The 27394-nt window shown below is 53.7% G+C and overlaps 2 protein-coding genes and 1 long non-coding RNA gene across 4 annotated transcripts; 1 reads left to right on the top strand and 2 right to left on the bottom strand.

The window, feature by feature from the left end:
- Window positions 1-1083: 1083 nt before the first annotated feature.
- On the bottom strand, window positions 1084-17492 carry LOC106045713 (excitatory amino acid transporter 5-like). The gene is made up of 11 exons (XM_066983864.1): window positions 17099-17492; window positions 15127-15206; window positions 12127-12339; window positions 11482-11524; window positions 10460-10682; window positions 7397-7496; window positions 6951-7184; window positions 5055-5249; window positions 4018-4152; window positions 1823-1922; window positions 1084-1708 (listed from the first exon to the last, which is right to left on the bottom strand). The coding sequence occupies exons 1-11, from the start codon at window positions 17273-17275 to the stop codon at window positions 1571-1573; spliced, it is 1638 nt and encodes a 545-aa protein (XP_066839965.1). The 5' UTR covers window positions 17276-17492; the 3' UTR covers window positions 1084-1570.
- On the top strand, window positions 1702-4337 carry LOC136787013 (uncharacterized). Its single transcript, XR_010826720.1, has 2 exons — window positions 1702-3135; window positions 3306-4337. It is a non-coding gene; the product is annotated as an uncharacterized lncRNA (long non-coding RNA).
- Window positions 17493-18111: 619 nt separating the features above from the next.
- Window positions 18112-27156, bottom strand: PRAM1 (PML-RARA regulated adaptor molecule 1). 2 transcript variants are annotated; one of them, XM_066983658.1, is made up of 10 exons: window positions 26646-27156; window positions 24153-24840; window positions 21868-21940; window positions 21528-21640; window positions 21004-21058; window positions 20606-20699; window positions 20182-20344; window positions 19565-19598; window positions 18942-18976; window positions 18112-18419 (listed from the first exon to the last, which is right to left on the bottom strand). In XM_066983658.1, the coding sequence occupies exons 1-10, from the start codon at window positions 26646-26648 to the stop codon at window positions 18415-18417; spliced, it is 1263 nt and encodes a 420-aa protein (XP_066839759.1). In that variant the 5' UTR covers window positions 26649-27156; the 3' UTR covers window positions 18112-18414. The 2 variants fall into 2 exon arrangements, with proteins under 2 accessions (XP_066839759.1, XP_013051781.2); XM_013196327.3 differs by lacking the exon at window positions 24153-24840 and having other exon boundaries at window positions 26646-27151.
- Between the last annotated feature and the right edge of the window lie 238 nt (window positions 27157-27394).

The following is a 27394-nucleotide window of genomic DNA, read 5'->3' as shown; positions in this document are numbered from 1 at the left end:
AGATGTACTTCTGAGATGTGATACTCAGTTTTGTCAGTAACGGTGTGTTCTTTCAGCTGCAGTGAGCATGAGGATGCCCTGCTTTATGTCATTTGGGGTAGGACTGCAGTGTATGGGGGCAGGGTGCTTCCGAAGCACCCGTTCCTCTGTGCGTGGCTTGGGGCACCCAGCTGTCTGCGTGGGCCTGATCAGGGCACGGGCACCTGCAGCCCGCAGCCTCCCTTGTGTTTGCAGTGCCTCTGACCCTGGATTTCCGTGTGCCCAAACCCGTCTGATCGCGGAGGGGTGACCTGGGAAGCTGCAGATTTCCCTTGGTTTGGGATGTGGTTTTCTAACCCCAAGACTGCCCCTACTGAAGAGGAGTCGGACATTAAATGAATAGGAGGGTACAAAACTAACCAGCCTAGGAGGAAAGGGTGAGAAATGCCGAAGTGGACAGCAGTACCTCGAGCTTCATTGACAGCGATTCCGCCTGCAGCTTGCACAAAGTCGCTCGCAGGTGCTGCAAGGGGCATGTGCTGGGCATGCCCCAGGGCCCTGTTTGCTGCTCTCTGGATCTCCTCTGACTTTATCTGAGCCATAGGAGCATTCTGATCAATTTCCCCGTGAGTTGGGCCAAGAGCGTTGCCTTTTGGAGGAAGTAAGTGACGTTAGTCTGCATTTAGGCTGCTTCCACGAGCCTCGTGCTGCGGCAGGAATGACAAACCCAGGGGGGAAAGGGATGAGGTGACCTTGCAAGAAGCGAATGAATTCAGCAGCGTGAATCAGTTGTGTAAAAGGCTTTTGTGGAGAAGGCTGCCCTTGGAAGCCTGTGCTTTAAGGCTGTAATTGGAATGGGAATTTGAACTTGGGAACAGATCCTTAGCTGGGAAAACCAACACGGTTGCGACTGGGTTGGTCAATTAGTTTCACTATAATAAGACAGACAGTAAAAATACACGTATAGCTGGCCCTTCCATCCTTGCAGCTGAAATGAATCTCTCTGGCACTGGAAGTGAAATGCTCCAACCAGCTCTTCTCTGTTTGTGTAATGGCTGGAAAATCCCGTTATGTTCAGCTTTAATTTTGAGTTCTAGACAAAAAATACACATAGTTTTTTAGATGAGAACCTTATATAGTATAGTAATATATAATATGTTTAGTGTATATGTATTAATAAAAAAGATTTTAAAAAATATATTAAAGAAAATAAAGCCTTACAGAATGCAGCCTGGACAGCAGATAAAGGCTGCCGATGTAAGGTGTCCTATTATTTTCGCATCTCTGTTTCTTTCTAATCCAGTCTAGTTCCCACTTCCCAGTACCTGCTCTCCTCCCTAACTTTGGAAGAGAACTGGGCTTGAGAAAATGTGTGGCATAAAACGTTCAAATCCCAGCTGCTTTAGACAGAACAGCCAGTCCAGCCATATCCTCCCGTACAAGCAGCGGGCTCTGCTCTTTGGAGAGTCCCAAAGTCTTCAAAGGGTAGAGGATTTTTCTACTTTTTGTGCCAAGTAAGGCCTTTGTCTTGCAGAGCATCCATATGCAGTTTAGCACCGAGATCCCATCCTGGGCATGGGAATGCTGTGATCTACACTTGACAGATGTTGTAGTGAACTCCCGTCTGATCAAACAAATTTTCTTCAATCAGTTCGATCACGTTGTCTTTGGGATGCAGAAGTGAGGTCTCTGCAGAAGGAAACTTGTCTGTGTTGCTCACTGGATCTTGCTGCAAAAGGAACAAAATGCTGTTTTATTTTCCTAATCGAGCACTTTCCTTGTGTCTGTCTCTAGCCCTGATGTGTCCTGTGTTCCCCTGCTCTCCCAGACAAGCTGTACGTACCTTAGGGGGCTTTGGGGCAAAGTCTTTCTCACAGATATGTTGTATGATGCCAGCAGCCAGAGCATCTCCGAGGACATTGGTCATAGTTCGGAATCGGTCCCTAGAAGAGAGCAAGCTGTGAGGCTGCAGTTGGAGGCCACAGCCAGAGTGGCTGTAGTCTTTTATGGCTTTGGAAGGTGAACCCCCATCCCTGATATCTCTACTGTTGTTCTTGGTAAGAACTAGCTGAGACAGATGGGGTATTGCCCTTGGCCCTGTGCAAATACAGCAAGAAATTGGTACTGGCATCTCCTCGCGCTCATCTCTAGCACGTAGGGGTGGCTGCGCTGCTACCGAAACTGGTGCATTGTGCATTTTTCTTCAAAATCTGCATGAGTCCCCTGAGCCACAAAACTCTTTAAGATGACACTTGGGGATGAAATTGCGTTTGTCCAGCCCTCAGGCGAGTACTTGTCACGTCAGTAGGAAGTGCCGGCAGTATTACTGTAGGTGATACTACTGGTGCCCTGTGATGCTCAAAGGTTTAGCTGACATTTTGTTCTGATGTAACAACTTGCACCTGAAAAGTTGAACTTCCTGTGAGTGTAAGAATGAGAAAAGCGGTCATGATACTTGTGCTGTTCCCTCTCTACAGGATGGCTGTGAAGACCAAACCAGCAACCCATGCATCAGTTCCTTAAAAGTTAGTAACTACACTGTATGTTTTTGTTACCTACCTAATTTGCTTCACTTTTACCGGACTACTTTTAAATGCTACATTTCATGAATGCATATATTTGGGCTTTTGTTCTGTTTGTCTATGACAAGTGTTATCAGGCATCGTATTTTGTCTCAAGATCAATCTGGTCTTCATCCACCAAGGCGAGGACTACCTCCCTGGAAGACAGACCTTGGCGTTGGATGCAGTCGTTTGAAAATGTCATCCTTGCTTTTAGAAACTCCAGTGATGTTTTAGTTCTGGTGACAGATGGCTTGTGAGATGTAAGTTGCCTACTGAATGCAACTTTTTTTTTTCCCCCCCCCACTATTACATCTATTCATGAAGGGGGCCCTAATTTTCTTCTATGATTTAGTGTCACAACCAGCTCATACTTTACCTTTTTACTGTTCTGTTCTGACAATCAGTAAGCATCTCAGATCGCTTTTGGTTTTTTCCTTTTTACCTTTTAAACATCTATCCCATCCCTCTTATCTATCCCTAGTCTATCTTTCTGTCCTTTCTACTTCCTAATTATAAAAATTCCCATGTTTTAGGAATAAAAATGGAAACCTGGATGAGCACATACTCTGCAAATATTTCCAAGTGGTTTATGGTTTGTATCAATTAATTTTATCCTAAAGATCATGTTTTTGTCCTAAACAATTTGATGTTTCCACCCCTTCTGTCTCTGTTGCTGTTAGCACCCTTCTGGCTGGTTTTCATTTCTCCTCCTATGAAGCCAGAGACCTTTCTGCACCCTAACCAACCTCGTTCATCTCGCAGGGAGATGTTCCACCAAAGCAGTGATCACTGTACCTTCCCACACTTACCTGTGCGACAAACCGCTTTCAGTCTCGTGCTGTCCATCCTCCTTTGCTCACAGAATGGACAGCTTGGAGGAGACTGGGACTTGAGGTATTTCTAGGGAACGCATCAACTAGCAGCCTTACACGGTAACGTTTTATGAAGACAACAATATGTGTCTGCTTCCCTCCTCCTTTTCTACCTCTTCTTATGGAGGAAAGTGGAATCCTTTCCATCTCTTGAAACTATACATGCATACCTAGATATTTCAGAGGGGTTTTTTTGTTAGTTTGTTTGTTTCACTTGAGACCTAGCAAAAATTTGGGGTGCAGTCTGATAAGGATTTAGATTAAAAAAAAAAAAAAAAAAGGCACAAGTTTGTATCTTGCATGGGGTAATATCATCACTGCTTCTGAGTGCAGTCCCTAAGGAGGCAACAGGCTGCAGCGGGCACCTCAGAACAGAAACACCTTAACTCAAACAATCATTCAAGAAATTTTTACCTGTCATTATCGTAGGCTGTTTCAGGAAAATAATGGGAAAATGAGGAATCTTACACTTGGCTCCTGACCTTATGTGTGATCCCATGATCTCTGTTACCTCTGCTAGAGCTGCTCCAGGAAACCCAAACACGTCCCCACTATCAGCTGCCGCTAGCACCAGCCCGCAACATCGCCTCTGGGAGACTTACAGCGCCCAGTCCACGGCCACGATGAGCGTGATGTCGGCAGTCGGCAGCCCCACGGACGTCAGCACGATGACCATCGTGACGAGCCCCGACTGGGGGATCCCGGCCGCCCCTATGCTCGCTGCTGTTGCTGTTATGCTGCAGAGAAAAGAAGACTGCAGAATTAGTGCCACCAAAAAAGCTGCCTTTTTTTTTTTTTTTTTTTGAAGGAAGGAGGTGTTGCATAAGTCATATATGTTAATAATAAAAATAATCATGTCCCCGTTATATCATTCTATATGATATAGCGACAGGACCTGAAACACTTTGTTGGCCAGGAAAGATCACTTCCAATTATTCTGAAATCTCACTGTAAGGAATTCTGCTTCTCAGGCTCCCATTGCTTGTTTAGCTGCCTTCCTCCATTGCAAAACTTCTGCTTCAGATCATGGCGGGCACCTGCACACTTGCACAATTTGCTTGCCCGTCCTGATCCCCTGTGCCAGTGTTTGCTCCCAGCTCTGTGCTGGAATGGACCAGGACGAGCTCCGAAAGGCGAGGACAGGCTTCAGCACGAGGGCCACTTGGTTCCTGGGGACAGCCCCATCCTGCGGCGGGGGTGGCTGCAGTGCTTCACCTCCTGCCCTGCTGCTGTCCAGGGCCCTGGCTGCGGGTGTGCACCTTGTGCTGAATGGCTTGGTATTTGAAATTGTACTTATTTTTAGCCAGATGCTTTTTTTCCCCTGCTCGTTAAATGAGGGTATTCCTGAAGGAGAATATATTACGCCAGCGTAAGCACCTCCGTGCTGGTAGAGCTCCTCGACGGTGTCACGCTGCCCAGGCGTGCTACCCAGCTGGGCAGCCCCGCTGTCACCCACTGGCAGGGGCTGATTCTGCAGCAGCCGGGGTGCAGAGCAGAGCTTTGCCGGGGCTCTGCCCTGTCTCCTCCCTTTGCAGTGCGGCAGGGAGATCTCAGCCAAATAAATGGCTAAGGGGTGAGATACCGGTCTAATCTCTGTAAGAACAGAGAACCAATTTGACTGCTGCAAATAAACATTTACCTTATTGTTATGATTTGTCCCAAGTCCAAGTCGTACTCGTTGACCTGAGCGATAAAGATAGCAGCGACTGCTTCGTATAGCGCCGTGCCGTCCATGTTGATGGTGGCCCCGACCGGCAGGACGAAGCGTGCCACGCGCCTGTCTATCCCGTTGTTTTCCAGAAGACACTTGAGGGTGATGGGCAAGGTTGCTGAGCTGCGGGAGAAGAAACGATAAGTAATTGTTTTCCATGTCGTTTGTGTTGAGCGGTCTGCTGTCTGCAGCCCAATGGTATACAAACGTAAGTCCTCCCGGGGTAAGTGCAGCAGCACTGTTACACGAATTGCTATGGCAATGAGAGGAAAGATGCATTTCTTCAGCCTGGGGAATACACAATTAGCCAAGGAGTAATAAACTCAAAAAATCATTTTGTTGTCCGAAGGCATCACACTACTGAGAGCTTTGTGCACGAGTTCTGGCTGTCTGTTGTAATCCCCCCTCCCCACATTTATCCCACAACACCTGGACATTTGTACGAAGCAGAAGTGCCCAGCCCAGCCCCCAGGGGGCTCCTTCAGCCCTGGTTCAGCCCCAGTGTGCAGTGGGGAGCAGTTGCCCCAGTGTCACCCAGTGCTGCCCGGAGCTGCCCAGTACCACCCCACTGACCTCGCGCTCGTTTCTGTCGAGCGCGCAGACGTGAGCTGTATGGTGGGAGTCGGGATAAGGATGGGGAGGAAGAGGACAGAATGAAAGATGGGAAATGAACGTGATAAAGAAGCCGATGGGACCGCGATCAACTCTTCAAGGCAGGCGCTGCTTTTCCAATGTGTGCAGGGCGTAGCACAGCAGCCCATGATCCCTGGAGCGGACGGCAGGACGAGGACAAAGCTCTCCCACCAGCCCGTACACAACAGCCCCTCAGCTTGCACGCTGGCTGGAGAGCAGCAGCTGCTCGTGGCAGCCCATCTCCGCAGGGAAAGGTCCCAGCATGGTGCTGGCGCTGCAGAAATCCCCTGTCGACCTCGGGGTTTTGCCAGGACCCTGTGCCCGGCAGGACGGTGATGGCTACAGGAGATGCTTCCGAGGGAAACGGCAGCGAGGGCCAACGGAAACAGGGATGGGGGCCCCCGTGCAGGATGAGACTGGGTTGTCTACACCAGCAGGAGAGGCCTGCAGAGACAGGGGACAGGGCAGGGAGGGACAGTCCTCTGTGGTTTTACTGAGCTCGTGTACAGCACTGACATCAGGGAGGGCAGGAAAACGCTTCACCTGGCCTAATGCTTTCTGAGAAAATGTTTTGGTTTGTGTGTCTTTCAGAAAGGACGGTAGTTCCTAATGTACAGTTTCTTCATTGTTTCAAAGAATGTTTTGCAATAAAAATTAAAGATAGAAAAATTATTTACAATTATAAAACCTTATCGAAATAGACAAAACTTTCCTTTGGAGGAGCGTGGTATACACAGGAGTTGATTGAGGTTTTCAGTAAAGTATCCGGAAGTGTTTTTGATGTTTTCAATTAAAATCCAAACTCATAACCACACACTGCTTTATAAAGCACCTACAGAAGCCCTGTTTGGGTTTCCTTGGAAGAAAGCTGCCTGCAGCAGTGAGCAGGGCACACACGGACTGCGGTGCTCTGGGAAGCGCCAGGAGCTGGTGAGCAGAGCAAGGCGAGCTGGCTGCATCTGGAGACGTGCTGAGGCTCTTCCCACCGAGGACCAGAGCAATGGCAAACGTCCCATTTCCTACTAAAACTGGAAGTGATCTCATTTCGAATAGTGCTGGAGCACGATTTCTCTTTATGTGTTAATTGCATCTATTCTGCAGTGCGGCCAGCCGTACGCGCAGCCACGTCTCCCACAGCTAAGCCAGAGCCCTTCCCAGCTGTACCGGCAAATTTTGGCCACGCTTTCTTACCTGGAGGATGTAGCTAAGGCAATCAGCAAGGCTTGCAGTATTCCTTTGATGAAAGCAAAGGGGTTTTTCTTGGTGATGAGCATGAAAAGCAGAGGTAAGAGAACAAGTCCGTGGATGACCAGCCCTGACACTACTGTAATGGCATATAGTCCCAGCTTCTGTCCTATAACCGAGGGATCTTCCATCTCCAGGATCTTTCCAGCAATGAGAAATACAATGCCAAAGGGGAAGTACCTGCAAAGAATAAGCATGAGTATTTATTTATGAGGATCAAGCAATTATTGAAGCACTACACCACAGTCATTACAGTATTTGGTACTCTATGATGCAGTCACACTAAAAATAAGTCCAGTGCTCGTAGCAGATATTTGTAAACATATGTATGGCTGGCACCATCATTAACTAGCAGGTAAGGAAAGAACTGAATTGATCAAAAACAGATTTACCAGACTGCCATCGAGACAATTTTCATAACTGCTTCATTCAGACACTGGCACACGTTAACTAGCGGGGCTCCTCGCTCGCCCATTTTCCCCAAGAGAAGTCCTGCAACCAAACACATTGATTTGTATTACTAAGCAGTACCAAAGGAGCAGTGTGTAATGCGCCGAGTTTCTTGAGGGTAGTCACTGGAGGAGTCGCTTCTAGAGGGCGACAAGCTGTCTTCTGGCTGCTTTTTGGTAACACTAGGACAATCTAGTTCCTGAAACAAACAGAAGTGCTTGGATTTGCCCAATGCCCGCAGACAGCTTTGCTGCCTACCCACAGGTTGTACTGTGGTGGTGACAGTGCCTGCATTAGTGTTAGGTAAGGAAGGATCCAGCCGAGATGCTTGGATACAGGCATTAAGCCGCCTGTCTTAATTCTGCTGCTTCTTTTGATGTTGCCTTAACGCAATTCCCGGTCTAATTTTCAGTTGTAGGAATACTGGGGCAGAAATATTTGAATGGTTAGATGGGTTCTGGCGTGGCTTTCTGGTCTGCCAGCACCAAATTAGCCTGTGCTAAATCCCATTGCTTTCACTGGTGAGGAGGTTTCCTGCTGAGCAAAACAAAACCGAGTCTGAGTATTTGCCCATCTGGATTCCAGCCTGGTGCATACACTCGGTGTGGTCCCATGAGCTGAAATTTCTTCCGCAGCAATGTAGAAGCGTCTGCTTCAACTTGGAAAATAAAAGTATAGTCAGCATTTTGTCCTCTCCCTCTCACCCTCCTCCTGAGGACTCCCAGAGACCTGGTGCATTTAGCTGGAACTCTGGCCAGCTAACGTCTTGCTCAGAAAACAGATGAGAAAGGGTCATCTTTGCCCAGCCTTGAGAAATGAGACGAGGCTGGACATGTAATTCTTGGCTCCTTGGCTACTCACCCAGTGTTTGGTGGTCATAGCAGCTGCCTTAGAAGTCTGTTTCTCTTTGTGTCCTGCGGAGGGCTGCCATGAAGATCACCCCAGCACATAATCAATTTATTTCAAGTAACTTTAAATCTCTGCCCTTTCCTGGATTTCAGAGGCACCAGAGTGGACTCTGAGGATGCTTGTGAGGAAGCCACTGGAGCTGCGGTGGCTGCGTGGGGTTCCTCGTGGCAGCACGGGGCGGTGGGCCAAAGCAGCAGGCCTCAAGGGCACCAGAAGTGATGAGATCACATCTTAGGGTCCCGCACCTTGCTCTGGTGCCCCTGGCGTGCTGTGCTTCGCCTCCGTGCTGCAGTTTGTGTGCATGGCTGCTCCTGACGGCCAGCAGGCACCGCACGGACACCCGGCCACGGTCTCATGAGATGCCTGATTTTGGAGATGGACACAAACGTCCTTCGCTGAGATCTCACCTGGCCTTCTCCGCGCTGCTGCGAGGAGCCGAGCTCCGTTTCCCTCCGAAGGGGCTCCCACGGCACAGGGCCGCGGCCGGGCCCTCCCTGCCCGCTCTGCTTTCTGCTGGACAAACCCAACTCGTTCGGCCCCTCGTGGGCACTTCCCGCCAGGCCCCGCTGCAGGTGCTGGGCCGCGGCTTTGCGGAGCTCTAATCCCTCCCAGGCAAGATCCGGATGGGTGCAGCCGGGCGGCCGGGGCCAGCTCGGGTGATCTCCGAGCCCCAGCGCAGCGCTGATCCATACCCACGCCGGCAGGGCGGTGGGCGGTAATCCCGGGGGCAGAAAAAGCAGCTTCTGGTCACCCGCTGTGCTGGGCCGGAGGAGGACGTGTGTCCCGAGGGCTGGAGCTGGGCACGTTCCCCGAGCACCGGCTTGAAGGCAGAGCTCGGCCGATGGTGCTGGTCTCTGGGGCAGGAGGGATCTCTTGGGATGGAGGCGCTCCCGGCGGGTCTGTCTCTGCCCAGCCTCCCTTTGGCCACCTCCTGCAGGAGCTTGGCGTATCGCAGCCTCTCAAACTGCCCGGCCTCTGCCCCGAGGCAGTTCGGGGGGCTCCAGCACTGCTCTCCTGCGCTGCTCTGACTGCGCTGCCTCCACACCCCAAATCCTCTAAGTGGCTTTTTGGTTACTTACACACTAAGTTCAAGCTCCTTGCCCTCGCCTCTTAATCTACGTGTAATCCTGCCCCCACACTGATCTCCTTGCCTCCTACTCCTTTCCCTTCTGGTTCCTCCTTTCCTCCCTTTCTCACTCAGCTTTGCATCCCCCTCATGCTCTGAGTCAGCTCCAGGTTCCTCCCCCCTGTGACTTTCTCCCCTTTAAGCCTTCTTCCTCCCCGTCTCTTTCACGTGCCCCCCCCCCATCCAACCTCTTCCTCTTTCCTTAATTTGTTACCAAACAGCTCGTCCTCTTCCTCCCTGTCCCTTTCACATGCCCCCCCCCATCCAACCCCTTCCTCTTTCCTTAATTTGTTACCAAACACCTCGTCCTCTTCCTCCCTGTCCCTTTCACATGCCCCCCCCCCCCCCATCCAACCCCTTCCTCTTTCCTTAATTTGTTACCAAACACCTCGTCCATGCCGGATTGCAAGCTGCTCAGCGCAGGGAGCTTTCTCACCCCCTTCACAAAGTGCTCTTAGAAATTTCCACACATCTGTGGCAGGCACCAGGTTTGACCCAGCCGCCAGCTCCTGCCTGCTCAGGGAGTTTGAGTGCCACCAGCACAAGGGGTTTGGACCTTCACTAACAAGCTGTTTCCCACGTAGCTTCTGCAGAAGTTACCGCTCACTTTAGCAGACTTCATAAAAAGGCTCCTGCAGCTCACGTTATGATTTGAAAACCTCAGGCTCTGCGGGCTCCTAGGGAAATTCTGGGGAGGAAGCAGGCTGATCCACACGTAACACCTTTTGCGAGCTCCGTTGCTGACATTACTGGTGGGAGGTGGTGTTACAAACTGCCTGCCATGCCCAGTTTCCCAAGGACCTGAGCAGCTGGAGCTCAAACAACTGGTCCTGTGCCTCTGAGCATCCCTGCCTTGATTTACAGCACCGTGGCTGCAGCAGTTGCCGCTCTGGGTTGCAGCCACCACTGAGTAGCCTGGCGAGCTTGGCCAGGGAGCAGCGCAAAGCCCAGTTCTCTATCTAGCAGGTACCTATCGTTGCTGAGAAGATAACGATCCCCAAGACGTTCATTTCATTGCTGGTCCCGGGCAGGGTCCTGTAGGTCATCTCAGGAGACGGCGTCAGCTCGAGAAACACAGGGCGATGAATTTCAGGGTTTTCATCATCAGGTGCAAAGTAAATAAAACTGATGGATTTCCCTGGGATCTTTGGAAATCCTGGGGACTTCACCACTGGGACAAGGACAGTTCGATACTGGAACAAAAGCAAAGCAGAGAGGTTAATGTCCTGTTGGCAACAAACTCCACGTTGCTCTGAACACGGAGTCAAAGCTACCACTGGGCCAAGTGGTGCTGCAGGCTCAAGGTTTGGTTTTCGGGCAGCAAATTGATTAAAAGAAGAGAAGCAAGAAACAGGCAAGGGAAACCGAGCACAGCCATCCTCCAAGACTGCAATTCCTTGGGCACACACATGGCATTTGAGTCCTGTCCCTGCAGGACCCCAGTGCAGGACTGGATAAGGAAGCGCTGTGATGCCCACAGAGGGGCCCCTTTGGCCGTGTGCGCCCCCGGGAGCCCTACAGACACTTTCCCAACATTGTGAGTTTGCCGTCCTGCCCCACGCCGTGCCCATCCCTTCCCCTGCCCTCTCCTTTGGCCACCCCAACCTTTCCACCCAGCTTTCTGTCCCACCATGTGCCAGGCCCTCTGCGCTGCTCCCTGATCCTGGAGCTGGCACTGGGAAGCTGCTGCACAATGGTGGGGTTCCGGGGTCCCTGGGGTCCCTAGGGTCCCTGGGGTCCCTAGGGTCCCTGGGGTCCAAGCAGCATGTTGCTTTTGTGGAGGAGCCCTTCAGCACAGGGTGTCCCTGTGCCTGTGCCCCCCACCAGCCGCCTCTGCTCTGTGTGCAGCCCGGGGTGAGCAGGGAGGGAGGGAGGGGGGTGGAGGGAGGGGAAGGGGCTCGTGTCCAGGCTGTGGCTGGGGGAGAGCAGCCCCGCCAAACCCAGAACCATCCCAATTTCTCCAGAGCTTGAGCTGGGGCCAGGTGGGCTCACCTGCTGGAACGAAGCTTCGATCAGGTTGGAAGGAAACATGTTTCTGCAAGAGAGCAATTGTGCAGGGGTTAAAGCGTGTGGTGAGCTGCAGGGAGCCCAGGCAGCCCCTCTGGTGGGCGAGAGGCCAGCAGGAGGACCGCTCTGGCCCGCACCCTCTGGGTGTCCTCCTGCAAGCCACGGGGGAAGAGAGGCTGGAAGGTGAATGAAGAGCGGGACTGAGCCACACAAACCGGACTCATCAAAAGCCAGAAGCTGCAAAGGCCCCTGTTCATCTCCAGCCCCCTGCTCAGACCAAGACCAAGCGGGCGCAGGATGCTCGGAGCCCTCTTTGCCAACATCTCTGGGAGGCCGGAGCAGCGCTGGGAGGAGCTGTGCCAGCCCCGAGGCGAGCAGCGGGGGTGCTGGAGCAGCCGTGGGTATAAGCCAGCCCCAGGCCCCTGGGTGTGTGCAGGATGCGCCCACGGGGAGGAGGCGCCCTTGGGAACAGGGAACCCGCTCTGCGCGGTCAGCACGGCAGCGGCTCTCCCATTTCCCCTCAGATCTCAGTATCCCCCGGGAACTCGCAGCCCTGGGGGAAGATCTGGCTTGTGGAGCACCGTCCAAGGCGATAAGCCCCAGGCTCCCCCCTGAAATCCCGCGACGTACCTGATCAGATCCAGCAACGCGTCGGCGGAGCTGAGCACCACTTTCCCCACGGAATAGTCCTCCTTCTGGGCGGCTGCGCCAGGGTGGATGCTGACCACGAGGATGATCCCGATGGTCACCGCCATGAAGGTTGTCCAAAGGTAGTAGGTGATGGTGATCACCCCCATCTTCCCGCAGGCCCTCGAGTCCATGGTGGCCAGCCCAGACATGAGGCTGCACCAGAAAAAAGCGTGGTCAGCATCTGCCCCCCAAAATGCACAAGATGCACCCGGTGGGCAAAGTCTCCAACCTCGGAGAAGTGTCCACAGATTATTTTTTTTTAAACGATGCTCAGGGGCATAACAGAGCTCCTGCATGTTCAGGTGCCTGCATGGTGGCTTCCCAGGGGATCTTGCTCCTAGGGCAGGCTTGTGGCAGCTCAGGCGGTGCTGCGAAGGGCAGGACAGAGCTACAGGTCCCTTCTCAAGGTCTGGCCGTGCCTTCTGTCTTCACCAAGGGATAGCAAGTATGTAGTCTTACGTTCTGACGGTGAATAACTAACACTGCTCTGGTTAGTGTGATACTGTTCTCTTAAACCTCTGGCACACTGTGCTGCTGTCACAGAATCATAGAATCATAGAATATCCTGAGTTGGAAGGGACCCAAGGATCACCGAGTCCAACTCCTGGCACCACACAGGCCTACCCCAAAATTCAGACCATGTGACTGAGAGCACAGTCCAAACGCTTCTTAAATTCAGGCAGGCTTGGTGCAGTGACTCCTTCCCTGGGGAGCCTGTTCCAGTGGGCGACCACCCTCTCGGTGAAGAACCTCTTCCTGATGTCCAGCCTAAACCTCCCCTGCCTCAGCTTGACACCGTGCTATGGGGTGTCACTGTCAGCTGCGAAGAAAGGTGTAAAACAAGGTGTAAAACATCCTGGTGGGGATGGAACCCGCTCCCCCAAGCAAAGAGCCACAGGTTCAGACCTCATGTACATGTAACCTTTCCTAAGAGCTAGCCAGTAAGCTACTTTTGAACAAAACTGGACTAAAAATAGAGAGGGTATTATGGGCTGTGCCAGCAGGCTGTTGGTGGGGACATCAAATGGGAGCATGTGGGGGCTGCAGTGTGTCACCCCCCCAGACATGCAGAGCTCCTGACCGCTGGTTTTCCCTGCTCCATCTCTCCTGGGACACTGCAGAGCCCCGGGCGATGCGGGGCAGGGATGGGGGCGGCAGGGTCAGTGCTGCCCTCGGGGACACGGCAGGGACAGGTGGTTGAGGGGGGCCAGATCCCCTCCTGCAGCCGCGTGCCTGGGAGGAGAGAGGCTCTGGGAGGCTGAGGAGAGGCCACAAAGGTGAGGCGGAGGTGGGTGAAGCTTTCTGACATGAGGAGCTCCAAATCTGAGCGCCAAGCTGGACAAATCCTTCCCCAGCACAAGCCTGGTCCCTGTGGGATGGTGCACGGGGGGGTGCAGCCACTTCACCATCACACAGTAATTAAATAAGAAAAATCCTGGTTTGGTTCACCTTGCAGGAAATGTGCTGCCGGTGTTTTGCAGATGCCCAGACCCCCACGGGCAGCACGGCTGTGGCTGGGACAGGCCCTGGTCCCCAACAGCATTCGGCTGCAGGGAGCACTGGGAGCACCCCAAGAGACCCTGGCAGTGTGTCGGGAAGGGGGTGGATGCTGGGGCGAAACAGAAAGCAGCCCTATGGGGGCTGATGGCAAAAACACCAAGCTTGGCAAGGAAGGTGATCACGCTGCTCCCAAAAATAAACCAGAGGCAAACCAGGCAGCAAGCGAACTGAAAAAAAACAGAGCAGTGAGACACCGGCAAGGGGATGAAAGTGAATTGGGTATTTCTGGTGACCATGTGCCAGTGATCATTTAAAATATGTGACTCTATCTCAGCTTTTCAAGGCCTCGCTTCGGGTTAAGTGTGGCTCTGTTGCTTATTTCTAGATTCGGATGGGCTGATGAAAGTGGGATTTGCAAACACGAAGTGCAACATTGAGCAACGCTTGTGGTTCCTACCTGAACTTTCTCAAAATCCCCTAAGCAAGGAAATCTGCTTTCAGTTTAAACCTCTGCCCATCAGCAGCAGCCTGCGGATGGTCCCGCACTGCCAGCTGGATGGGCACAAAAAGGAAGCAAAACCCCAGACCAGTGCAGTATGTACCAAATCCAGGTCAGGACCGATGCACCTCATTCTTATCCTCCAACAAATTCAGTGCCTTCAGACTGCCTGACACACAGAGAGCCTCGCCGTGTGCTCTCTCAGTCCTAGCCGCTGGGAAGTTCACGAGATCAGCACTTCAGGACTCCATAAAACCTTCTCCAGCCACTTCTTACTGTCTTTGACCCTGAAGCCTGGACTGGACATTTTGATCTTCATTCTGTTGTGTGCTTTGCTGGTGGTTTTCTGCATGAAAAGCAAAGGAAATCCACCCCACCCCACCCCCAACCCCAGCAGTGTTTTCCAGCTCTCTAATGAGCATCTCTAATCAAAGGCAGCCCAGGCACAAGTGCAGAAATAACAACCCCTCCGTTTCACAGAGCCGCTCACAAAGCTGGCCAAGACCATTATCCCCCTCTCTGATTTGGGTCGTTGCACTACCACTTCAGAAACGTTTACGGGATTTAGGTTTTTCTGCTGGAACATATTCAAACCAACTTTTCAGCATTTTTTTCTGGTGACAATGTCATTGCTGGAGTACCTGGGGCTCGCCCTGGCAGGGAAGTAACCCCTGCACCCAGGATGATCGCTGTAAAGAAAGCAAAGGCAAAAAACAAACAAACCAAATCAAAACCTGCCTCCCCTGAGCTCAGGGCCTGTCCTAGTCCATCACTAGGAGATTATGGGGTTCGATGGACACCAAGCTAGGGATGCTGCCTGGGTGCTGGCCGTTTGGTGTGGGGTTATTCTCACCCTGGGCAGTTTTGGGCCCTGTCTCATGGTGCGATCTCCTCAATGTGACACAGAGATGGCGCTTCAGAAGCAGAAGATGATGCCTTACCTGGAGGTGATCAAGGGTAGGATCAGCATCTTCAACATCCTCATGAGGAGCTCTCCAGGAAAGGAAAAGTACTGCTTCTCCTGTGCAGAGAGCAAAGCTGGTGTGTCAGCTGGGAGCTGAGAAGTGGATCCTGACCTCAGGTTAAGGGCTCAAACCTGATAAATTCGCTTTTTTTCTTTTTTTTTTTTCCTAGTGGGACACAGCTTTGAAGCTTTGAGCTTGGCTCCCAACCTGTGGTTGCTGAGACACAGTTACCCTGGCTGTCCCTTACCAGAGCTGGTCTGGGGCCAAGAAATACGGGCTACATGTGGGAAACCTGGCTGTGAGCTGGAGCTGGGCGTGTGCAGCTGCTCCCCTCCCTAAAGCATCTCTGGACCCACCACCCTCTGGGGAATGGCCCCCATGGCCCTGCTGCTGGCTTGTCCCCGGTGCTGCTGTGCTCCTTGTTGGGCAGCAGAGACTCAGAAGTGACCCAAAGTCTCCAGGTGCAACCTGGTGCCCACCCGCCCTGCCTCCTTCCAGCCATCTGCCAGCCAGCCGTCCCTCCACCCATCCGTCTGTCCCTCCATCTGTCTGTCCATCCACCATCCCTCCATCCACCACCCTCCTGGACACTGAGCAAGTTCCTTCCATGCCTCCCTCCCTCCTCCATCAGCCCATCCGTCCACCGTCCATCCTCCACCCAACCTTCCCCCCCCCCCGGCCCCCAGCTTTTCACTGCACCGCCCTGGAGACGTCAGGGAAAGGTCTGAGGTGGCCGAAGCCAAGTGCGTGCTTCCATTGCTCCGAAGGCCCGAGCACCACTGGGCTTCGAGGGATGCCAAGGCAAACTATTGAACCAAGAGCCCCATGCTGCCGCCCCTGTGCTACCCCCCCCGCGTGGCCTAACCTTGGCTGAGCTCCACGTAGCGTGGAGACAGAAGGGTGCAGGAAGGAGCCACAGAACCGAGGAGCGTCCCCTTTTTCACTGGGTTTTCCAGCCCTGTGACACTTCCCCGCTGGGGAAGGAAGCAGGGAATGGCTGCTTCGTCTGCGGCATGGAGGCTGGGCCAAAAGTCCCTAACGGGGAGAACTGGGCAGTGGCAATGGGGCTGGGGCAGGGCAGGACGAGGGGCAGGACCCCGGGCGGGTGCAGGGACCCTTGGGAGGCTGTGGGGTTCTTGTGGCCATGTGCACTGGGATGCAGCGGGATTACACCCCACTTCAATTAAGTAACGAGATCATCCTCTCTCGGGGCAGTGATGCTGCAGTCCGTAATTGAAGTGACAAGCCTCTGCTAAATCCTTGCAGGTTACGCGGGGATGGTCCAGCGTCAGCCGAGCTCACTGAAGCTGGGATCCCGCTGAGCATCCTGCCTGATCCCGCTGAGCATCCTGCCTCCCGTGGCTCAGCCAGCCTGGCACACGCTGGGCTGAGTTACGGCTGAGACGCTCGATGCCCTTAAAACCACTGGGATTTTACCGCGGTGACATTTAACAGCGCAGCACTCCTAGAAAGCGCTGAGCAATGGCGATTGCTGGAAGCCCCCAGGCTCTCAGCAAACCCCGAGTGGTTTTTGCTGGATCTTCTCCAGAGCGTGGACCTGGGCTTTGCTTTGAGCACCTGCAGGGAGAGGCAGCAGAAGCTCGGCCCCGGGATGCCAGCACTGCTGCTTTGTGCTTTAGGCTGTTTGCAACCCCTGGGGGCAGTGGGGCAGGAGCCCCCTCTTCCCATCCCCATCCCTCCTGCAGGCTCCTGCAGCCTGACAGGGTCTGGCCCAGAGCCCCCACTCCCAGCAGAGGGAGCCAAGATTTGTCCTGCAGTTTTTGGGGGGAAAAAAAAAAAAAAAGAAAGGCCACAGACAGAAACCATCCATGAGAAGGCCCTTTCTTGGGCAGAAGCCTTTGCTTTTGTGGCCGTGCCCCTCTGTGGCTGCCCCGACTGCCGGTCCCGCTCCGTCTCCCTCGCTCCCGTCCTGTCCCCAGCATCTTACCAGCTCCGTCAGCTCCAGCGCCCGCAGCAGGAAGCCCAGGAGGCAGCCGGTGGCGACCGACAGCATTGACAGGGTCAGGAGGCCGTTTTTGCTCCAGAAAGCCCTCACCCACTTCCAGAGGCGCATGGAGCTCACGGAAAGAGAGGCCAGCAGAGCTTTCCGGACACGCTCCCACATGGTCCCGCTCAGCCGTGCCCCTGGGAGCAGCTCCCGGCACCGTGCATCGCTCCGGGCATCGGAGCCCTGCCCTTTGCCGGCTGTGCCGGGTGGATAATCCCCAGGGCCAAGAGCCGTGCTGCTCCTTGGGAGCCCTTCCCATAATGGAAAGTGACGTCTCCAACTGGGTAATCTGGACTTGGCTTTCTGCGAGCGCCGGGTGCCGATCCCAGCCGAGTTAACCCTTCCTGCCGCTGCCACCCCAATGGATCGGGGCCACGCGCTGTGGGCTGGGAGCAGGGACACAACATGGGAGCTCCCTTCCACAGCAGCTCATGATCCAGGAGGACCTGGGTCCTGGGTCCCGCCGTGCCCATCAGAGGCTGCTGCAGTGTTTGGGCTCCCACCGGCTGTGAGTGCATCCCCATCCCACCCCACATCTGCGTCGGTGCGAGGGCTTCGTTAGAGCAGAGCTTGCCAAGGACTTTCCCAGAGTCATTAATAAGTTCATCCAAGAATTTCCTGTGCTGGTCTGAACAGTTCGGCACCCCAGCATATCGATGGATGGTGCTAAAGGGACCCAAAGGAATATCTGTCCCAACAGATGCAACTCCCCCGCCCCAGCTGTGCAAGGAAGCTGCCCCGCAGGCCATGGGCTGCTCACTGGGCACATGTACAATAATCATTGCTGCTCACAATATTTTGGGATATTTCTTTGTGCTGGATTGGTTCAGGGATACAGTGCTGTTCCCAGGGAGCTGAAGATGCTCTGGGACTGACGAAATACTAAAACCTCTCTGAATTAAAACCTTTCTTGCACAGATTAAACAAACAAACAAAAAATTAAGAACACCAAACCCTCTCAAATCACTGCTGTATTTTACACATACAAAACTAGGCCACAGACAGGGCTTGATATGGAGATTTGGTATGGAGATATCCATTGTTCCTGCCTCTGTGGGGCAGGATCATTGCAGCCCCCAGTGTGCTGAACAGCTTCGCTGCTGTTCCAGCAGGGATGTGGTGGCTTTTGCAAGCTATCTCAGAGGAAGCAGACCTCCTTCCAAAGCAAGAGCGTGGCGTATAGTACTTTCCATGTTTTGGCCTTTGGAGAGGTCACTGTTGGTGTGCACCATGACTTCGGCTTTAGCACGGATTGTTCAACCTGACAGGTGGAATAGATAAGATATTTGTTCATCAGCATAGCTAAAATACAGCTGTCTCCATTGAGTTCCATCTGCAAAGCTCTCTGCAGGCAGAGGGATGGTGTTTGTAAGCCGCGAGTCAGTAACAGCTTGGGAAAGGCATCCCGAGTTGTTTGGGGGTCAGGGACACCTTAAAGGGGGGTCCATGGGGCTAGCAGCAAGTGGAGGGAGCAAGCTGAGAAGGGAAAGGGTGTGGAGAAATCCACGTAACTGGGAGTGGAAGAACACGGGGGACCTGTGAGAAAGAAAGACATGTCCCAGGGAAGAAAGAAATCAAAGAGGGAGGGGAGATCCCAGCTCCTATGAGATGGAAAGTAGGGAAATAGCAGGGGGTGGGAGGGGAGGCCCTGGTACCAGTGTCTGGGTACAAGGCCTGGGGAAGGGGCCCTGGGACCATGCCGACTGCTGCCTGCTGAGGGACGCAGGACCTGAAACACAGCTGCTGCCTGCTCATGAACTGGCAGCAGTCCACTTGAACCTACCATAAATCTCAACGTCGTCATAGATGTCAGTGTCCCTGTGGGAGAAAAAAACGGGATGCTGTGAGCAGTCTGGTCCCCCATGACCTCCCACCACTGAGGCAAGGGCCAGCTCCTGCTGCTGTGTCTGTCCCACCTCCTAACATGCCTCTCAGCTCTGGTGTGCTCCGTGTCACCCCTTTCACCTCCTGCCAGGCTCATGCTTGCCCCTCTGGGCTGCTCCTCCCGAGAGATGGGATCCTCCAGCATGAGGGGAGAACGGATCTGGCCCCTCTGGCATTGCACATGGACGGAGGCCCCATCCCAGGATGCTGGGAGCCCCCCATGCTGTGCCAGCAGCAGCAGCTGAGCAGTACCCAGGCAAGTCCCATGTGCTGGGACCACAGCTTGGGGAGGGCTCCCAGCATCCTGGGAATTTTCTCCCAGTGCCAGAACCTCTCCTGACACCAAAAATCAATGGAAAGGGCAGATTGCCCCCCTAGGCCAACTAGCAGGCATTATGCTTATGGCCTCTGCCTGGGTTGGATGGTTTAGAGCCAGCACTCGATGGCCAGGGCTGGTTCAGTGCTGGGCAATCACCACAGCTCATGGAGTGGGGAGGAAGGGGCCAGGAAACAGATACTCACAGGTGTAGCATCACAGCCCGGGGCACATAGCCATCTGCAAGAGAGCAAGGAGAAGCACATCAGGTTGTGCGGGGAGCAGGGCCATAAGCGGGGTCGCACCCCAGCACAGGCAGGGCTTAGAAGCACCCCACATTCCCAGGAGAGCTGGTGGAGAGGAGCAGCCTGGCTCTGGGAAGCCGAGCTGGACCCTTGGGAGGAACCTGCTGACAACGCAGGGAACCAGCCTGCCGGGCTGGGTCACAGCCCTGATCCCCATCTCTGCCTGGGGGGGGTCTGCAGCCCATTTCACCCGAGCACCCTTCAGTGCAAGCATAGCTCGTGGAGTCTGTGACCAGAGCAAAGCCCTGGGAAATGCAGAGGCTTTTAGCAGAAGGAGATGACAAGCCCAGCTAAAGGCAGAAATGTTCATTCTGAGTGGGAGGAAGAGCACGGCATTTTTACAAAGAGAAGCAGGAACATTGGAGACCCAGGATATGCTGACTATCTCCAACAGCAGGGGGATGTCTCCCACAGTCTAATGGTGTGTGTGCAAAGAAAGCTGTTACCAGCAGTGACTGCCTGGAAGCTGTGTGCTGTGATCCCTGCTCCAAGCAGAGCCTCAGTCCCCATGGACTTACACCTCCTCTGGCTGTTTCGGCAGAGGATTTGCTCCTTATTTGTAAACTCAATCACATCAAGAATTTCTCCCCGTCTGAGTGGCAGATTCTTCCCTCCGCCCCTCTTCTCCGTCACTGCAGGGTCAACCATCATCTGGGTCAGGACATTGATGCTCCCTTCAAACTGAAACACAAACAGCAGTGCTGCAGCTCAAGCAGCTGTTCCGAGGAATGCTGGCCATGCAGCTCCAATCTCCTTCCCTTCAAGGAAAAAGCAGGCTCCTCTTAAGCAAAAAGGTCTGCGGGACCAGTCTGATCTGGGGGTGCCTTGGTGGGGCATGGGGCAGGTCTGACCGGGTATTGCCAGGTCTCTGCGGTGCACAGCACCCTTCCTGGGGAGCAAGAGGGAGGTTAGAGGGATACGAAACCGCTCAGTGCTACTCACCTTGAATTTCTTCTGAAACTCCCTGTCTGCCTTCTCTTCCTTCTTGCATTCTTTGAGTGTCATTGGCTTCATCTTTCGGGAGGCCTGGGCTTCTCTGCAGAGTCATTGTGAGTCAAGGGAAAGCCTGGGTAACCCCACTCCTGCTCCCCCCTTACACTTTTCTTCCTGGCCAATGCTGTCACATTTCCCCTGCTCTGGGTCTCCCCCAGCACCCAGAGGTGCCTCCCTCCAGGGATGCTGGCACTCTTGAGCCAGGTTTAAACCCTCCACTTGTGCCCTTCACCACCAAAATTTCTATTGCAACCCCAGCAAAGACAACCGAACAACCAGCTTTGCAAAAGCATCAAGGATTCTTGGCAGTTTGAGGCCCCACGGAAAGCACGAAACCCCCTCGTTACCTTTGCACAGCTGCCAGCAGGGCAAACCTGCCAGAGGCTCGACCAGCATCTCTTCCTGTAAAACCAAACCCAGAGAGAGATGCTGACATGAGGCTGGTGTAAGCTGCAGGCACCCACTGAGACACAACACAGGGAAAGAGACTGAAACTACAGTGAGAGAGGGACCACTGGGACCACCAGCTGCTGAATTCAGAGAAATGAGCCTTGAAATGAGCCGGGCAGGTCAGGGGAACAAGGCTGGCAGTTCTGGGGCAGCTGCTCTCCATGGTCCTTGCCTCGCTGGGCCATGTGTGTCCCTAGGGCCAAGCTCAGTTGATGTTAATGGACTCATCCAGATGGCTGGAAAGCACATTTGATAATTTCAGGGGATCAGTCACCCATGCTTGTTTACAAGGTGGCAGAGAAACCCACTGTCCTCCCACGCATGGGAGCAGCCAGCCCAGTGCAGTTGCTGCTGGCTGCAGAATTCACTGGGTCCCCAGTGCTCCCTGAGGCACCACATCCAGCACCCAGCCTGCACCCACCTCCTCCAGGACGGAGATACGCTGGTGGTCGGGACGTGGGTGGCAGTGGAACACTTTGGTCTCTCTTGACCGGCCCAACGGTCTCTACATCATCGTATATCTCATCTTCATCCCTGGGACAGAGCAGAGTGTGATTAGGAAGCCATGCAGCAGCCTGTGAAGAACAATGCTTTGTACCACTGGAGCTGCCTGCACGAGGAGCCATCCCAAGCTGGGCTCTAGGAACAGGCAGGAAAACCGACGGACCCATGCCTTGGTGCCCGATGGAACTGGTGCCCTTCCCACCTGGTCAGGACAGCCTGGAGGCCACCTAAAATTAAAGCACCTCATCAGTACTTACCCTGCTGCACTTGGAGCGTCCCGCGGTGAGAACCGCGCTGGGCCCGATGCCACACAACTTGGTTTTGGGTAACCTATGGTAAAAAGATGAATTGGAAAGCAACAAGGGATTATTTCAAGTTTTCACCTCAACTCAGAGGATCAGAGCCTCCTCAGGCTAGATTTGTACAGGGGGATGTGGGGTGATAAAGCTGGCTGCACATCTGGATCCAGCGAGGAGTTTTTCTCCATGGCCCATCTGGGAATTTTCTTCCTTCCCTACACTCTGGGGCATGGCTCACTGGGGAGCTCCACAGGGAGCTTTAATGGATGTATTCCTGCCCTTGTGTCCCTAATGTTTTTTCTCCCTGGACCAATGATGAAAGGCAAGGGGAAGAAGCCAAATATGAGTATCTTGAATATGTTGAAAACGCTAAACTCCAGATCTCCATCAGCTTGGTATCAGGGCAAGTCCTGGGCATCTCCATGTGCTCAGGGACATCATCAGCCAGAAAGTGCTGCTGCACCTGCTACAATCCCCAGCATTCGTACAGCCGCACCAAGATGCCGTTAGTTTTATTGCCAGACTCATAGCTATCACCAGCCTGGTCAGCTAGAGCAGTCAGTAACCAACACGAGTATCCAACACTGGGGCTCTGATGGGGTTACTGTACCAAGTGATGAGCAATCACATGTCAAGCCTTAAAAAAATTGTAAGATTACCTTAAAACTTGTGATTAACAAAAATAAGTAAATCTAGGGGAGTCACTCTAGGTTTTCCAACTTGCCTCAGTTTCCAGAAGACAATAAAATACTTGAAAACTGCCAGATTTTATGACATATGGAGGGAGGATCACTCACTCCTCTGCCAGGGTGACTCTAACCGTCTAGGCTGGGGCCCCTCTTTGGGTGAGCATCTCCCAGCACAACAGCACAGCCAGGACTGATAAAGGCCTCTGAATGATCCCACAAAATGGTGGGCTAATACAATAATATAAAACAGTTCGGCTTTGCAGTTCTCATAGGGAAAGGGAGCAGCTCTACTCTTAGAGTTGCACTCTGCCCCACAGTTATGGCATGAGCTGGGTAAAAGGGAAATGTCCTTATAACAAGGTGGTAAAGAAGAAATTAGAAAAGTTGAGGAAGAAGCAAGATTTGAAACAAATTTCAAAGCTGAGAGCATGTCTTAGCAGAGTGGTGGCTGTTAGAAAGCAACAAATCTGCCTAGATTTGGAAGGACACCATCTGGTAGGACTGTGGCAGAGTTCGTGCCGAATGGAGAACCACCACGTCAAGAGGCACCAAGCCCTGCGTCCCGCAGGCAGCCGGCAGCCAGTAAGGACGTACCAGGCGGCACCCCGGTCCCAATGGTGCCCCCATGGTCCTGTCTGTGCCCCTGCAGCCTTGGCAGCTCCCTCAGGCTTGGAAGCAGATGGTGTTGCAGGCAATGTGCTGCCAGCTTCAGAGAGCCTCTGCCCCTTGGCCAAAGGGTGTGTAAGTGCTTCTCTGCCGTGGGACGGAGGAGGCCAGCTCTGCTTCCCACCAGTAATGCTTGACTGCTCTTACAGTCACGGAAGGGTGGGCTGGTCGGAAAGGGCCTGAGGAGCCTCTCATCCAACCTCCTTCTCAGAGCAGGGCTGAGAGAGCCTCAGAGCTAGAGCAGGTCATTCAGGGCCTCGTCCAGCTGACACCTGGATATCTCCAAGGACAGAGATACCCATTTCTCTGGTCCCTGCCACAGGGCTGCACCACTCCGACAGGAACGAATTTCCCCTTGCATCTAACTGGAGTTTCCCCTGCTACAGCTCGTGCCCATTGGTCCTGCTCCTGGCACCTCTGAAATGTCTGGCTCCACCTTCTCCTCCCATTTGGCAGCTGTGGCAGTGCGATGTCACCTTTGCCTTCCCTCCTCCCAGCCAACCAAGCCTGGGTCTCAGCCTCTCCTTCCCCATGTGCTCCAGCCCCCAGCCATCCTAGTGCCCAGCACTGGACTCGCCCCCGTTTGCCAAGATCCCTCAAGTACTCGCTCCAGCCCCACTCCCTGCAAGCACCCCAGAGTCTGATACCTGTCCCCAGCCGGGGACATGGCACTTGATCTCTCCTTGTTTCTCCAGCTGCTGTCCTACGTCCCCTGCATGTGCTATGTTCATAAAGCCCCTTTGGCACTAACCAGCCCCCACTTCTCTCTCAGCCCACTCAAAATTTCTGTCTCCCAGGATCTCCAGGCTCTAAGTTGGAAAATTTTGCATCCTGAAGCGGTTGCCTTCAGTGGGGGGCTTTGAGGTGCCAGCAGGTGCCTGGCCATACCCAGCTTAGCGCTCCTTGGCTCCACGGCAGGACGGCCGGGCATCCCAGGACGTGCAGCTGCACGGAACTTCTCCAGATCCACGGCAGGAGGGCGCCTGGGCTTGGCCGGCCTCGCTCCCAGTGTCATGACATGTGGCAGAGGCTTCCTCCGAGGCAGAGTGGGGTGCCCTGTCTCCTGGGTGCTTCCCACAGCATCTGGGGAGGCTGCAACGGCTGCACCTTTGGCTGGAACTGCTGGAGCACCCTTGTCTTTGATGGGCGGCCATTTCTGCTGGGCTTGGTTTCTCTGGGGAGGATCAGAGGTGGCTCCAACTTCCTTGTTCAACACATCTCTTCCTCCTGGCTTTGCAGGGGCTGGCTGGGAGCTGGTGTCCTGAGCAATACCCTTCTTCAGTCGTGCCATCCACTCCGGGGTCTCAGAAACGGGATGAGGAAGCGAGCTCTGTCCCACACTCTGACCTTTGCTGTGGGGTGGAGGAGCCCTGCTGAAGTCCACCCTCCTGGTCCGAGGGGACTCAGGGGGCGGCTCACCCTTGGAGCCCAGCACAGGCATCTGTCCTGGCTCCGTTGCAGGGGATGCTGCCGAGCGACTCTCCAGCCAGCTGCCCGCTTCAGGGAGATCTTCCCTGTTGCCTTTGAACTTTGCTTGGAGGTGCCGCACCATGGCCCCTTTCCCCTCCGGGTGCCTCTGCAACCATTAAGAAAAGCTCCAGTTAAAACATTATGGAGGAAAATGAGTCAAAGCCCCTCTGCAGAAAGCACTATTGCTTCGGCATGGCCTGACACTGAGCCTCCTCCATGAAAAGTGGCCTTTGCTCACTGCATGGGTGTCTGAGAAAAGAGCTCAGGGCTGCACCAGACTGGGAACAGGTCCACCACCGTGAGGGCACCCAGAAGCTCTTTCATGGAGTCTTTTGGCCTGATCCATCCTCTGCCCACTACCAGGAACCTTCCAAACAGTGGGACAGGGAAGGGAATTATGCCCTACTGGTAACAAAGCTCCTGAGGGCAGAATTTGAGACCTTGATATTGCCCAGGGCTCGGAGGGGAGCAACCTACTTTGCCCTGGCCCTGTCCCCCATGAAGACCATGGTAATCAGAAGTGTGGCAGCTCCCTTGTGAGCTCCAGGAAAAGCCTTGAGGAGCCCAAAACCATGGGGATGTGTCCTGCTCTGTGACGGCCTCTCCATAAGGAGAAGGGGTCTGGCTGCTCAGAGACAGGAGGCCACGGCACCTGCATGGAGGAGACCATGCAGAGCCGTCGGCATCTTTCCTTGGAGGAAAACCCATCCTGCTGAAGGCTGTATGCAAAAAAAGGCCAAGAAACATCAGATCTGCCCTACTTTTCTGATGAGGTGCTTCCTGTGCTGCTCACACCGTGATGAGCGCACAGGCAAACTGGGCCACACCAGCCCCAGCGCAGAGCTGCCCGGGCTTCCTGAACGTCCCAGCAGCACCTTTTTCTGAAGTCTCTGGAGAAAGGCAGTCAGGAGGTGCCTGGATGACTTTCAGAAGAAGAATGCCAAGTCTGAGATACAGCACAAAGCTCAGGGATGATAGGGTTACATTTTCATAACCATCCCAGATAGACCATATGGACGGGGAAGGATCCTCTTCCTCCTGCATCTTTCTCCTGCCTTCTTGTCCTCAGACCACAGCATCCGTTTGCATCAGAGCTGGCTGCTCCATTTGCCCTGCCATAGGCTTTGGTTTTGAAGCCTTCCTCCCTCTGGGATCTCAGTCTGGGTTTGCACTTGCGTAATTTTTTTTTTATTTCACAACAGAAGGGCTAGAGCACAAAGAAGCTACGCAATATTTTCAGACATAAATGCTCAAATTTAGACACCTAAATAGGTTCAAGTTCCCCTCTCATCCCTGGGCAGTCACCGCAGTTTCCCCAGTAAACACTGCAAACACAGCACTCTGAGCAGAGCCTGTGGTAGAACAGCGTGAATTTGCTGTTTCCTGCACACCAGGCAGTGGAGATTTCACAGAAACTAATGAAAAAAGCAACTCTCAAACATGCCTCAGGGATTTTAGATGTGAACACAATTCAGATGTTTCTAACCGTAAGTTCTAGTGCTGTTCAATGGGGTGGGACAGACAGAGTACCTGAGTCTACCTATGGGATACAGCACTGCTGTCACAGTAATAAAGTCCAGCTTTTTGCGTTGCTGGGTGCCCTCCTGGGTTCAGCAGCACAATGTAAGCTTCTCCTCTTTCACATATTTTATATTCAGCCCAATGTCACCTGGCAATTCTTGCTCTGAGCCCAGGAACTGGTCAGAGACCTTTGAAGCTCCGACCAGCGCAGATGGACCACAGGACTTTGCCTTTTACTACTCCCTAAGGGGGGCGAGGGTCTCAGCAGGACCTGGCCCCTCACAAGGACACAGCCACAGAAACTCTCCAGCTTCCTGAGCAGGAGATATGGCTCTGCTCCCCACACCCCATCCTCAGGTCCACAGCAGCCCAGGTAAAGTTCTTACTCACCATTTTCCATCAGTGGACACTTTCCTACAAGTTCTCCTCTTTTCCAAAGACCATCAGAGGCATCCAGGCAGGAGGACTTGTGTAAGGCAAGCCTCTTCAGATGGCAGCAGGGTCCCTCTCCTCTGAAACCAGAAGCTCTTTCCTAATGGTTGGTGAGAAGCTGTGTGCAATGCCAGGAAGTAGCTGACTGTGAAGCAGCATGAGCAGAAAGAGGAGGAGGAGGAGGAGGAGGAAGAGGAGGAGGAGAAGGTGGAGGAGGAGGAGGAGCAGCACCTTTTTGTGCACTTCTGGCTTGGACACTGGACTCTGCTGCTGCCGGGCAGTGTGAGGCCCACCGGGCCCTGCTGTCTCATCCAGAAAAGAGCCCAGACTCTTGACGAGAGGGAAGGGTTCCTGCGAGGAACGAGAGGGCAAGTTAGGTTCTCATCTCATGACAGCCAACGTGAACATGCTGCAGGCTGGGTTTTCACAGCCCCATGGGAGCTGCAGAGTGGAGGAGATTCGTGATCTGCTCTTTTTGGGTAGCACGGCACAACCAGCATGGCCTGTGCAGCCCAGCCTCAGCCAAGCTCTGCATGTGCATGGGAGGGTGGGGCAAGGGCTCCAGGTTTTAGACACATCCAGAACTGGAGGTTGTTTGCTCCATAAAGGGAAGCAGAAGTGTTCTGCACAGCACGGCACCTAGTTGGGTCATCTTTGTGTTGAAATGTCCTGCTGTTCGTTGCCTCAGAGACAGGAAAGCTGAGAGG

Source organism: Anser cygnoides, chromosome 27 (assembly GCF_040182565.1).
Source record: "Anser cygnoides isolate HZ-2024a breed goose chromosome 27, Taihu_goose_T2T_genome, whole genome shotgun sequence".
Classification (NCBI taxonomy): domain Eukaryota; kingdom Metazoa; phylum Chordata; class Aves; order Anseriformes; family Anatidae; genus Anser; species Anser cygnoides.
The sequence above is the reverse complement of the archived record's forward strand: the minus strand, read 5'-3'. Positions and strand labels throughout refer to the sequence as shown.